We start from the raw sequence: 11,106 nt of genomic DNA, 5'->3' as shown, positions 1-11,106 counted from the left end.
AGTATTGGAGAGCCAAGGGCTGCTGTTCCCTGGCAGTGCTGCCATGCCAGGAACTTTTCCCCTCTGTCTGTGGACTCAGGAACTGTCCCTGCAGCTCCAGAAAGGCCTTGGAAGGAAGAATTCCCGGAAAATTGAAGTTGCTTAATGGCCCTTTGGCTTTGTTAGACAAAGAGAGAGCAGGGCACCTTCAGAAAGGAAAATCACAGAAGAAATTAGAATGGGAATGACCGCTTTATCAGAAATTAAATACCACAAGCAAATGCAAAAAATTCAGAAGACAGTCTGGGTCTGTGATGAATTACATTTTAAACGCTATTCATAATGTTAATGCTTCAGAAGAACATCCAGCTATCAGTTTGCACATTGCACCCTTGAGCTCCTCATTCCTCATGCTGTAGATGAGGGGGTTCACTGCTGGAGGCACCACCGAGTACAGAACTGCCACCACCAGGTCCAGGGATGGGGACGAGATGGAGGGGGGCTTCAGGTAGGCAAAATACAAGGTGCTGACAAATAGGGAGACCACGGCCAGGTGAGGGAGGCACGTGGAAAAGGCTTTGTGCCGTCCCTGCTCAGAGGGGATCCTCAGCACAGCCCTGAAGATCTGCACGTAGGACAGAACAATGAAAACAAAACACCCAAAGAATAAAAAGGCACTAGCCACAATAAGCCCCACTTCCCTGAGGTAGGTGTGTGAGCAGGAGAGCTTGAGGATCTGTGGGATTTCACAGAAGACCTGTCCCAGGGCATTGCCTTGGCAGAGCGGCAGTGACAGTGTATTGGCCGTGTGCAGCGCAGCACAGAGAAACCCACTGGCCCAGGCAGCTGCTGCCATGTGGACACAAGCTCTGCTGCCCAGCAGGGTCCCGTAGTGCAGGGGCTGGCAGATGGCCACGTAGCGGTCATAGGCCATGACGGTGAGGAGAGAACACTCTGCCGAAAGGAAGAAGACAATCAAGAAGAGCTGTGCAGCACATCCTGAGTAGGAGATGTCCCTGGTGTCGCAGAGGGAGCTGGCCATGGCTTTGGGGAGAGTGGTGGAGATGGAGCCCAGGTCGAGGAGGGAGAGGTTGAGGAGGAAGACGTACATAGGGGTGTGCAGGTGGTGGTCGCACACTACGCCGGTGATGATGAGGCCATTGGCCATGAGGGCAGCCAGGTAGATGCCCAGGGAGAGCCAGAAGTGCAAGAGCTGCAGCTCCCGTGTGTCTGCAAATGGCAGCAGAAGGAACTGGGTGATGGAGCTGCTGTTGGGCATCTGCTGCCTCTGGGCATATGGTCCTGTCACAGGAGAAAAAGACAGTGATAATTTATGGGAGACTTCTGCAAGCAAAATCAAAGCCATTTCCCACAGACCATCCCCCCGTCACACACAGACATCCCTCTCTTTTCTCGGAGACCTTCCTGCAGCTGTGTGGCTGCAGCCCTGCTTGGTGCTGGCCGTGTGGGCGATGAAGAGCAGGGCATCTGCCCACGGGCTCTTGACCAGCCAGCCCCACTCTGCAGCAGTGGGTGGGGGCAGGGACCAGTCCTGGTGTTTAACTTTGTCCTGTGAAACCAGTGCCAACGCAGAAGGGCTGGTCAGCGTCTGCAGCACCAGTGCTAAGGAACGGGAAGGGTGAAGGCATTTTAAGAGAGTTTTAGGTTTTTTCACAGTTTCCCCCCCATCTCTCCTGTTGAGTATTTTCGGATGACAGAAAAGCAGAGCATTCTGGCTGCCCTCCGGTGGAACAGAGTGAGGTCTGTGAGGCAAGAGGATTGCCTGTGGGTGAGTGCACAGTGAGGGGAGGTGGTCTGTCCATCTGGTTCCCAGTTTCTGTGGGCTTGCACCTTCCTGAGATGAATGGTGGCCACACTCCCATGTTGCCCTGAAATACCACAAGGCACTGCTGAGAACAGACTGACCCACCACAGACCAGTAAAGGTTGTAGACATTCATCAGAACTCAGCATCCCACCCACAGCAAAGGATACACAGCTCATTTCACCCACCCCAACAGCGTTTTCTCCATCACAGAAACTCTACGCTTCTACGTGGGGCTTTCAGATCACTAATGGGTGCGAGGGGACAGGTTTCCATTCTGGAGGGCAACTCACTGCTTGGAAGGGAACTTCAAGGAGGTAGCCAAGTGCCCTAACAAGAGCATCAGATTGAGGGAGAGCCAGCCCATTGCCCAGCCCCACATAGGGCATTGCCCACAGCCCCACAGGTGAGAGGAAAGCTGGGACACTTGTTCCCATGGACACACCTGCAGGAGAGGACCCACAAGGTCAGAGTGTGACTCTGCAGCTGAAACACCCATCCCCAGAGAGCCTGACAGCAAGAGGAAGAGAATAAAACTAACCCCAAAAGGCAGAGAAAGAAGTAAAATTGCACTGACGGTCTAGGTAAGAGTGTCCAGGGCGAGCGTGCCAGGCACTGAGGGCAGCGCTGCCCTTGCCCAGCTCTGCTCGCCACCTCCCACACACCGACATTGCCGGGCAGCTGCTCTCAGCCCCTGTGCTCTGCAGAGGGACCGGGGCACGTGGCTGCAGAGCTGCACCGCGGCTCTGCTGGAGCTCTGGCTGCAGAGGGGGTGGCTCACACCTCGGGACCCCCAGCCCTGAGGGCAGAGGCTTTGCTGGGGGGAGAGCAGCCAGGGGGATGCCTCAGAGAAAGGGGTCTGCACTGCACATGGTCAGAGAGAGCTTTCTGATTCTGCTTTCAACAACAATTCTGTCTGAAGTTTCCTATCAGTCCTTGCAATATCCTGGATGTCAGGAGATTTTCCTTGTGGGAGGTATCTCCCTGTGCCAGGTCTTTCCCTGTCAGCGCTCACAGACCACATCTCTGCCTCTGTGCACTGGCCCCGCACAAACGTGCCTCTCTGCAGGGCACTGGCTGGGCGCAGGGTCCTGTCCGCAGGGGGAAAAGGGCAGCTCAGAACGACCCTGATGGCTCCAGCAAAGGTGCTGCTGCTGCTGTTCATAGACAGAGGAGTGCTGAGGGCACTTCAGGAGGCTCCTGGCAGACCTCCTCATCACTCAGAGTTACAGCTGGCAGTCTCAGGGACATCTTCAAACTCGAGATCTCCATTAACATTTCTGCCTTCCCTCTCCTGCCCCCAACAACAGAGAGCTGAAAACACAGATTGAGGAGAGCCCTGGATGTATCACAGCAATCCCTGCGCTGACCTTCGATACGAAAAGTCTCGTCCAGACATATTCTGAGGGTAACCTATACTTCTAAGCGGCGCTCACCCATGCAGCACACTCTCAACAGCAGAGAGATCCTTCCCTCTCGGGGCTCAGTCCATACGCCCCCAGAGCTGTGGGGAGCCCCCCGGCAGGCTGAGAGCTGCCCCTGGCAGGCGGCAGAGCCCCTGCCCCAGCACACAGCCCCCGCGGCTGCAGGGACCCTGCTGGCAAGGACAGCCCTGGGCACCCCTGCCTGCACAGCCACCTTCACAGCCCTGCAGCCGGCCCTGGCACAAGGCAGCCCACATGCCCTGGCCCTCCCACGCTGCAGCAGGGAAGCCCTGCTCTGCAGCACACTGGCCTCCTCCACAGCAAAAGGCTCCCACACGGTCCCACAGGCTGGGGGGGCCCCAGCTGCTGCAGACCCGGCTAGCAACTGCAGAGGCATTGCCCTGCAGCCACACACTTACCCGCTCAAGGGCTCTGCAGATTTCTCCAGCAGGGAGCTCTCAGCAGCCTCCCACCAGCCTTTGAGCTCTCCCTGCCTCCCTCCTCTGCCCCTCTGGGCTCCCTCCAGCTGTCCCTGGGGCTGCAGGGGAACCTGCTGGGCAGCAGGATGGTGCAATCACTGATGTTTGTCTCTCAGCTCTGCAGACACTTATTTCCAGCAGTGGAATTTCTCCTACTAGAAAAAAAAGCTTTCAGCATGAGTGTCACCTTTTGTTAACCCTTCAGTAGACAGTACAGAAGGAAGCTCACATGAAAGCAGCTCAGATCTCCAGTGTGGGGGTTTGGGGTGTGATGTCTCCAGCTACTCTCACACAATGCAGGCATGTAACTCTGGGTTTGTAGTCTCAGGGCTAAAGACTCAGCTCTCCCTTGCCCAGGCCATGTCTCTGCTCTGAAGCAAAGCCTTTGCACCCACGGGCTCGGGGACACTTGGTACCCGGCTGCCTTATGGCCAGGCACAGCTGGGCTGGTGCCACAGCTGGGGGGCTTCAGCCCAGATGTGCAGCAGTGCCCTCAGCCAGGGGCCCACGCAGAGGCAGCTGGAGCCTGTCCTGTTGCAGACAGAGCTGTGACACTGAGGGAACCAAGTGCCAGGGCAGGTGGCAGAGCTCAGCACAGCTGCTCGGCAAGGACAGCAGCCTCCAACAGGTCCAACATTCAAAATGGAGTTTATACTTGTGAGGCAATTCCAGGGAACCCTAAGGAGCGTTCCCTCCTTCTGCACAGGCCACAGCCTGCCAGTGTGTGACCTGGCACCTGCACTCTGCTGCTCTCCTGCCTCACTGCCCCTGGGAGATGAGACTCCACCGTTTCTTTGCTCCTAGAACCAAGGTGGACACAAATGATGCAGGGTTTCAGATCCAGGGGAGCATCACAGCTGCTGGCCCATCTGGCAGCTGTGCTAGAATGCCGATGCAAAGAACCTGCAGACACCTAAAGCAGCATTGTCACTGCGCTGCCCTGTGACTGTCAGTGGGTGGCTACTTGACCACTGGCAGGATCCCACCAAGCTGCTCCCACCTTCTTCACTCACCTTGATGTCTATAGGGTTGTTCTCTCACATAATTCTCACCCCTCTCCCTTTGTGTTTGGTCCTTTCTGCCATAGGGTATCACAGAGGTGCCACTAGAATTGCTTATTGGCTCAGGTTGGGGCAGGGGCTGGTCCATTTTGGAGTCAAATGAAAGTGGCTGTTATGGCCATGGAGTCAGCTCTGGATCTCTTCTCACCTTTGCCAGCCCTACAAACACCTCCAAACCGCTCCCAAACCCTTGCCATGTAAACACACAGGATCTCTAAATTCCCCAAGAAGATGTCAGGTTATTGATCCTAAGGCTTCCTCATGCTGCTTAAATAAGACTTTTCCCCTTCCTCTCCCTGATTTAGGTTATTTCAGAGCAGTTACCCTGAACCACACCTGTGTCACCAGGGCCAAGCTCAGACACGTAACAACAAAAATAATAATGGGTACCAAGTGTCCAAGGTCACACGCAAGCAAAATGTTTTGCTGCAGAGCATGCTGGGGTGGTGGGCAGAGGTCACTGTGACGGTGATATGTGATGTCCCTAAGGAGAGCAATCCACGCTGTCCTTGGGACCAGAGACATGCAGGGCTGGACTGTGCAGTGCTGCAGGAGAAGGCATTGCTGCCAGTGATGCCTCTGCAGCCCCAGAGGACATGTGGTTCAGGTGAACCTTATATCCAGAAAGGACAAGGTGCTTTTGATTGTGTCCTTGACAATGGACATCCCGTGATGCAGGAACACTTTGAAAATCATTGGTCTGTTTCTCTATTGCCTCACCACAGTGATGACTTTCAACAGTGCTGGCTAACTGGGGAGGTCCAAGAAGGCTGAATCAAGTGGTGCCACCTACAAGAAGGGTAGAGAAAACTACAGGCCTGTCAACCTGATCTTAGTGCCAGGGAAGGTTGTGGAGCTGATCATCCTGAGCACCATCACACAGGAGGTGCAGGAAAACCAGGAGGTCAGGACCAGCCTGCATGGGTTGGTCAGGACCAGCCTGCATGGGTTTATGAAAGGCAGGTCTTGCCTGATGAAGCTGATCTCCTTCTGGGACAAGGTGATCTGCCTAGTGGATGAGGGAAAGGCTGTGGATGCTGTCTACCTGGACCTTAGGAAAGCCTTTTGGCTCCATCTCCCACTGCATTCTCCTGGAGAAACTGGCTGCTCATGGCTTCGGTGGGTGTTCTCCACGCTGGGTTAGAGCTGGCTGGACAGCCAAGTCCCAAGAGGGGGAGTAAATGGAGTGACATCCAGGTGACGATGGCCCATAAGGAGTGGTGTTCCCCAGGGCTCAGTGTTGGGGCCAGTCCTGCTTCAGAACTTTATCAACGATCCAGACAAGGGGATTGAGTGCACCCTCAGTGAGTTTGCATACAACATCAAGTGGGGTGGCAGTGCTGATGCCCTTGAGGGCTGGAAGGCTCTGCAGAGGGGTCTGCACAGGTTGGACCATTCGAGTGAGTCCAACTGTATGAAGTTCAACCAGGATAAGTGCCAGTTCTGCACTTGGGTCACAACAGCCCCACACAACGCTACAGGCTTGGGGCAGAGTGGCTGGAAGGCTGCCTGGTGGGGAAGTACCCTGAGGGTGAGGGTTGACAGATGGTTGAGCATGAGCCAGCAGTGTGCCCAGGTGGCCAAGAAGGCCAGTATCATCCTGTCTGGTATCAGAAAGAGCGTGGCCAGCAGGACCAGGGCAGTGATTGACCCCCTGTACTCGGCACTGCTGAAGTCAAACCTCGACCAACGTGTTTCTGTTTTGGGCTCCTCACTTCAAGAGAAACGTTGAGGTCCAGGAGCGTGTCCAGAGAAGGGCAACAAAGCTGGTGAAGGGTCTGGATCCCTGCTTGGATGAAGAGTGGCTGAGGGGACTTGTTTAGTGTGGATAGTAGGAGGCTCAGGGGGGACCTTACTGCTCTCTAGAAGTACCTGAAAGGAGGTTGTAGATGGGGTGGGTAGGACTGTTCTCCCAGATAACAAGTGACAGGACAAGAGGCAACAGCCTCAAGTTACACCAGGAGAGGTTCAGATTGGATATGAGGAAAAACATCTTCACTGCAGGGGTGGTCAAGCATTGGAACCAGGGAGCTGGTGGAATCATCAGCCCTGGAGGTGTTTCAAAAAGAGGTAGATGCAGTTCTTCATGGCATGATTTAGTGATGGAATTGGCCGTCCTGAGTTTACATTTGGATTTGATGATCTTTAAGGTCTTTTCCAAGCTAAATGATTCTCTGTTTCTGTGCTTCTATGATATCGCAAGCCTACCTAGACGAGTTGCTGAGAATGTTGATTTAGCTGACCCTGCCTCAGCTGGAGGGGTGGACTCGATGACCTCCAAAGGTCAGTCCAACCTGAAAAAACACCATAGAGCTATAAAGGCATATATAAAATGTGTCAACACAAATAGAGGGGCTGAGCTGAAGATGAGCTTGTGGGAAATGGCTTGTGGGAAAGATATTTGACAAATCTGATGAAAGAAGCATGCTTTTCTGTGGTCAGGACCTGGGCCAGAATGAGGGTGATGGAGGGGTGTGGTATTGGGAGGGAAAATCAGTCTCAGGAACTCCTCATGCAGGAGGACGTGCCTGGCTGCGAGGGGCCTGTGAGGTCAGTTCTGCCTCTGGAGGTGACAGGCCAGCATCAGGAACGTGGCTGGGACAGTCCCTCTGCCAAGGGACCCCATAGGCCCCATCCAGGAGAAGGGCTGGGATAGGGGTTGTCACGTCCATTGCACCTGGGGACATGATGGGACAGCAGCAGGCACATGGCTTGGTCATGTCCCTGGGAGAAGCTGAAAGGCCAGCAGCAGTTACGTGGTTTGGGAGACCATGGGAGTATTCCTTCTCTCTGGTGAGAGAGCAGAGCGTAAGAAAAGGCTTCCTGGCTGCATTCCCTGCGGGAAGGGTATTTTCTGAGATGGTAAACCTTTCCTGGGCAGTGGAAAACAGCAGGAGAGAGGAAAAAATGTCACAAAGTTTCAACTTGGAAAGCAGAGACTGGACCTCAGCAGGAAGATCTGTCACTTCAGGGGTCCTGCTGCGGTGCGAGGGCTCAGCCAGAGGGAGCCTGGATCAGCCCATGGTTTGTGCTTCAAGGAGCAGCCGGTGAGAGTGGAGGTACCTCAGCGAAGGTATGGCAATGTTGGGGTGAGAGCAAGGCAGGGCAGCGAGATGGTGCCTACAGCCTGCAGGGAAACAGGGGCAGGGCTCCAACCATGCAGGACAGCTTGAAATAGAGATGGCAGGCGGCGCTGGTAAGGCTGGAAGGGACCAAGTGAACCCAGGTCTGTGTCCCCTTGGCTATGGCAGCTGTCTCTACCAGAGAAGGCCATGACAAGACATGATGTCCTCACGGCACGGGGGCATCGTTGCCTCCTTGCAGCCCCATGGGGAAGCTGGAAGTTGCTGTGCCATTGCTGTCCTTCACTGGGCATTGGATCCCCCACCTTCCATGGTCCCCAGGAAGGGCCCTGAGCCCTGTGTGAGGGACAGCACCGACCTCCCCACAGGCTGCAGGTCACGGCTTGGCCTTTCTGCTTCATCAAGCAAGCCAAGGCTTTGCTCAGCAGCAGAGCTGCCTGCACAGCGCCTTTGCCTTCCTGCACTCACAGCCTCCAAGGATGGGCTCTAACAAGGCCATGGGGAGGCTTTCTCAGCCATGGCCCTCAGCGGGGCCCATTAACGCTTCCAGGGGCTGTGGGCTTTGCCTCTGACTTGGTGTTCTTGAGAGGTTTCTTCAGTCTCCTCTGAACACCTGCAGTTCACAGCACCACAGACATCCTGGGCTCATTACGAGGCAGAAAGCCCTTACGAGCCGTATCTCTTCCATCAGGGACATCTGGTCTTCAAGTTTGGCTCCTACACTTAATGAGATAAGTTTCAGCCGTACAGTGAAAGAGAAAGGCAGGTAATGAGCACTTTGGAGAAATGATAGAAGGCTTTTCCAATTGCTCTTGATGCACAGTGTCTCCTGAGGAGGTGCGGACAGGTAGGAAAAGCAGTCCCTGGAGCTAAACACTGTGTAGACAGCCTTGCTCCTCAGCTCTCCAGCCCCACTGGTTTTTTCCTCAGCCCCATGAGACTTACATCACTTGACATCAGACTTCTTCAACCAACTCTGCAGCTGAATATAACAAGTTCTTGGCAGTAATTATTGGCTGCTTTCCTTAGAGAACGGGGCGTAAACAGGAATAAAAGAGGGATTACATATCGGGGGGGGGGGGGGGGGGGGAGTGTTATAGAAATTAATAAATAAAAAATACATTTCTCAGCTCTATAATTGCTAGTTCAATCAGATCCCCATGAGGTCTATTGCCACAACTGAAGAGTTGCCCATAGGGAATATTAGAGACACTACTGAAAGACAGTCCAACTTTTCCTCTCTGAACCTTAAAGCAGAAGCTACATAGGTAGAATGGATTGGAGTGATCACAGAGGAAGAGGAGAAAGGCATCTGGGGATGAACTTCTTAACCCATAGCTGTAAATCAGGAAAGCAGGACGTCAGCATATTCCCAATGTCTTGAATTCCAGAGAAGGTGTGAACTTCTTGGGAGTCATGACAAATATTAGGATGTTTCCAAATCTTTTTTTGTATCTGTAGAAGTTCTCCCACTTTGATCCACGTATATGCAACAACTGGTATTAACAACAGCACAGACTCTGCCTTCAGACGCCAGCTTCATATCTAATGCCATTCCATTTTGCACAGCTGTAGGGGCTATTCCTCACACTTCTTCCTGCAAAGCCTTCATGGCACCTGCAGGGTCCTTGCCCTTCTCTTCCATTGCTGCGCATCTCTTTATCACTGCCTTCTCCAGTTCAGGAGCCGCTGACCAAGGAGTAACCAAGGCCACAAGCAGGCTGATGATCTGGGCTGTCATTATGACACCCATTACATCTGAGAAGCTCATAGGCCAGTAGGAGGCACGTGGCCATGAAGGTGAGTTTGAGGTCCCTGGAGTGTCCAGTTTCCTTGGGGGACTGGCCATCAGCAGCCCAGCCGGTTATGGCTGCAGTAAGAAAGGCACTTGGACTCTGAGACAAAGTGTCATTTCAAATGGCCTTGGTTAGAGCAAACTCTCTACACACAGAGACAATCGTGTCAGCTGTATGCCGTCCCTTCCGAGGCTGGGAACACGGAGTTTCCAGCGTTGGGAGAGTGGTCCAGCAAGTTGTGCAGATCCTGCCTGCAGAAGGCTTATCCCACACTGCTCCTGTCAGCTCTTGAAGTGTTTTCTGCCAGGGAAACCCATTCTAGTCATCACTTCTCATGTTCTAAGAGGAGATGTTCACTTGGGAATTGGTAACTGCAGTCCCAGGTAAGGGCATGAGGTTGGCCATTCACCAGCATCTTCCTGCAGATTTCTTCTTCCAATATGGCTTATTCTGCAACCCAGGGACACACTCAGCTCAGCACAGCCTGAAGGCCAAGAGGTACATGGAGCACAACACAGGCCTGCTCAGGTTTTCTGTGACACTCATCACTAACTCCTCCATGTGCAAAGGTCTTCTGCTCAGATTCTCTCAACCTCCTGATGAAGGTTAGAAGGAGAATGGTATCTCTTTTAGAGCACTAGAGAAAGGGAAATTTACTTGAAGGCCTCGGTTGAAGGGAAGGTGGAAAATGATCCCTGACCAACATAGTGATAAATCTCTCCTGGACTTGTTTTGAACAAAAAGACAAGGCAGGTGTGGTAAAAAATGTGGACGGCATGTTTGAGTCAAGTATGGGTGACGCTGGTAAAGTAGAAATCAAGGGCAAGTCAGCAAGACAAATTGTAGCAGGGCTGAGTAGAGAGGAAAGACCACCTCCACCAACCCTTGGGCAGCGCTCTTCCTAATGCAGCCCAGGATGACGTGGGCCTTATTTGAAACGTGCAAAGCCAGGAGAAGAGGAGGTTTGGGGACATCTAATAACAGCCTTCCCATATCTTCTTGGGTCATATCAGCAAGAAAAGGCAGCCAGGTTCTTGCCTGTTGTGCATGATGGGAGGATGAAGGCCAATGGGCATCAGCTGAAGCAAGGGAAGACAATGTCCTTCCCCAAGAAGACAGTCAAGCAGTGGATCAGATGTCCCACAGAGCTTGTGCCATGTCCATCCTTGGAGCTTTTCAAGCCCCACTTGAAGGAAAGCCTGAGCTACTTGCTTCAAACCCATAACTGATAGTTCTCTGAGCAGCATGTAAGCCTGGACACCTCGGGAGGTCCCTTCCAGCATGAATGATTCTGGATCTTCATCTACCACGGATCATGCCTTCATAATGGCAGGGAAATCACTCAGGTTTCCAGCAGCTGTTGATGCCTAACAGAAAGTTGGTTGGATGACCTGCAATGCTCCTTTCCCACTCCAAGATTTGCTGCTCAGATGCAGGGCTGCTTGGCTGGTTCCTATTGA

The 11,106-nt window shown here is 53.4% G+C and overlaps 1 protein-coding gene across 1 annotated transcript; it reads right to left on the bottom strand.

Annotated features, from left to right (window-relative positions):
- Window positions 1-316: 316 nt before the first annotated feature.
- Window positions 317-1,281, bottom strand: LOC121080228 (olfactory receptor 14C36-like). Its single transcript, XM_040578083.1, has one exon. It carries the CDS (start codon window positions 1,256-1,258, stop codon window positions 317-319), a length of 942 nt encoding a protein of 313 aa, XP_040434017.1. The 5' UTR covers window positions 1,259-1,281.
- Between the last annotated feature and the right edge of the window lie 9,825 nt (window positions 1,282-11,106).

This window comes from Falco naumanni, chromosome 23 (assembly GCF_017639655.2).
Source record: "Falco naumanni isolate bFalNau1 chromosome 23, bFalNau1.pat, whole genome shotgun sequence".
NCBI classification, from domain to species: domain Eukaryota; kingdom Metazoa; phylum Chordata; class Aves; order Falconiformes; family Falconidae; genus Falco; species Falco naumanni.
The sequence above is the reverse complement of the archived record's forward strand: the minus strand, read 5'-3'. Positions and strand labels throughout refer to the sequence as shown.

Bases quoted from the DNA above. Each gene is read 5' to 3' on its own strand.
- LOC121080228 (XM_040578083.1), bottom strand. From the start codon at position 1,258: ATGCCCAACAGCAGCTCCATCACCCAGTTCCTTCTGCTGCCATTTGCA.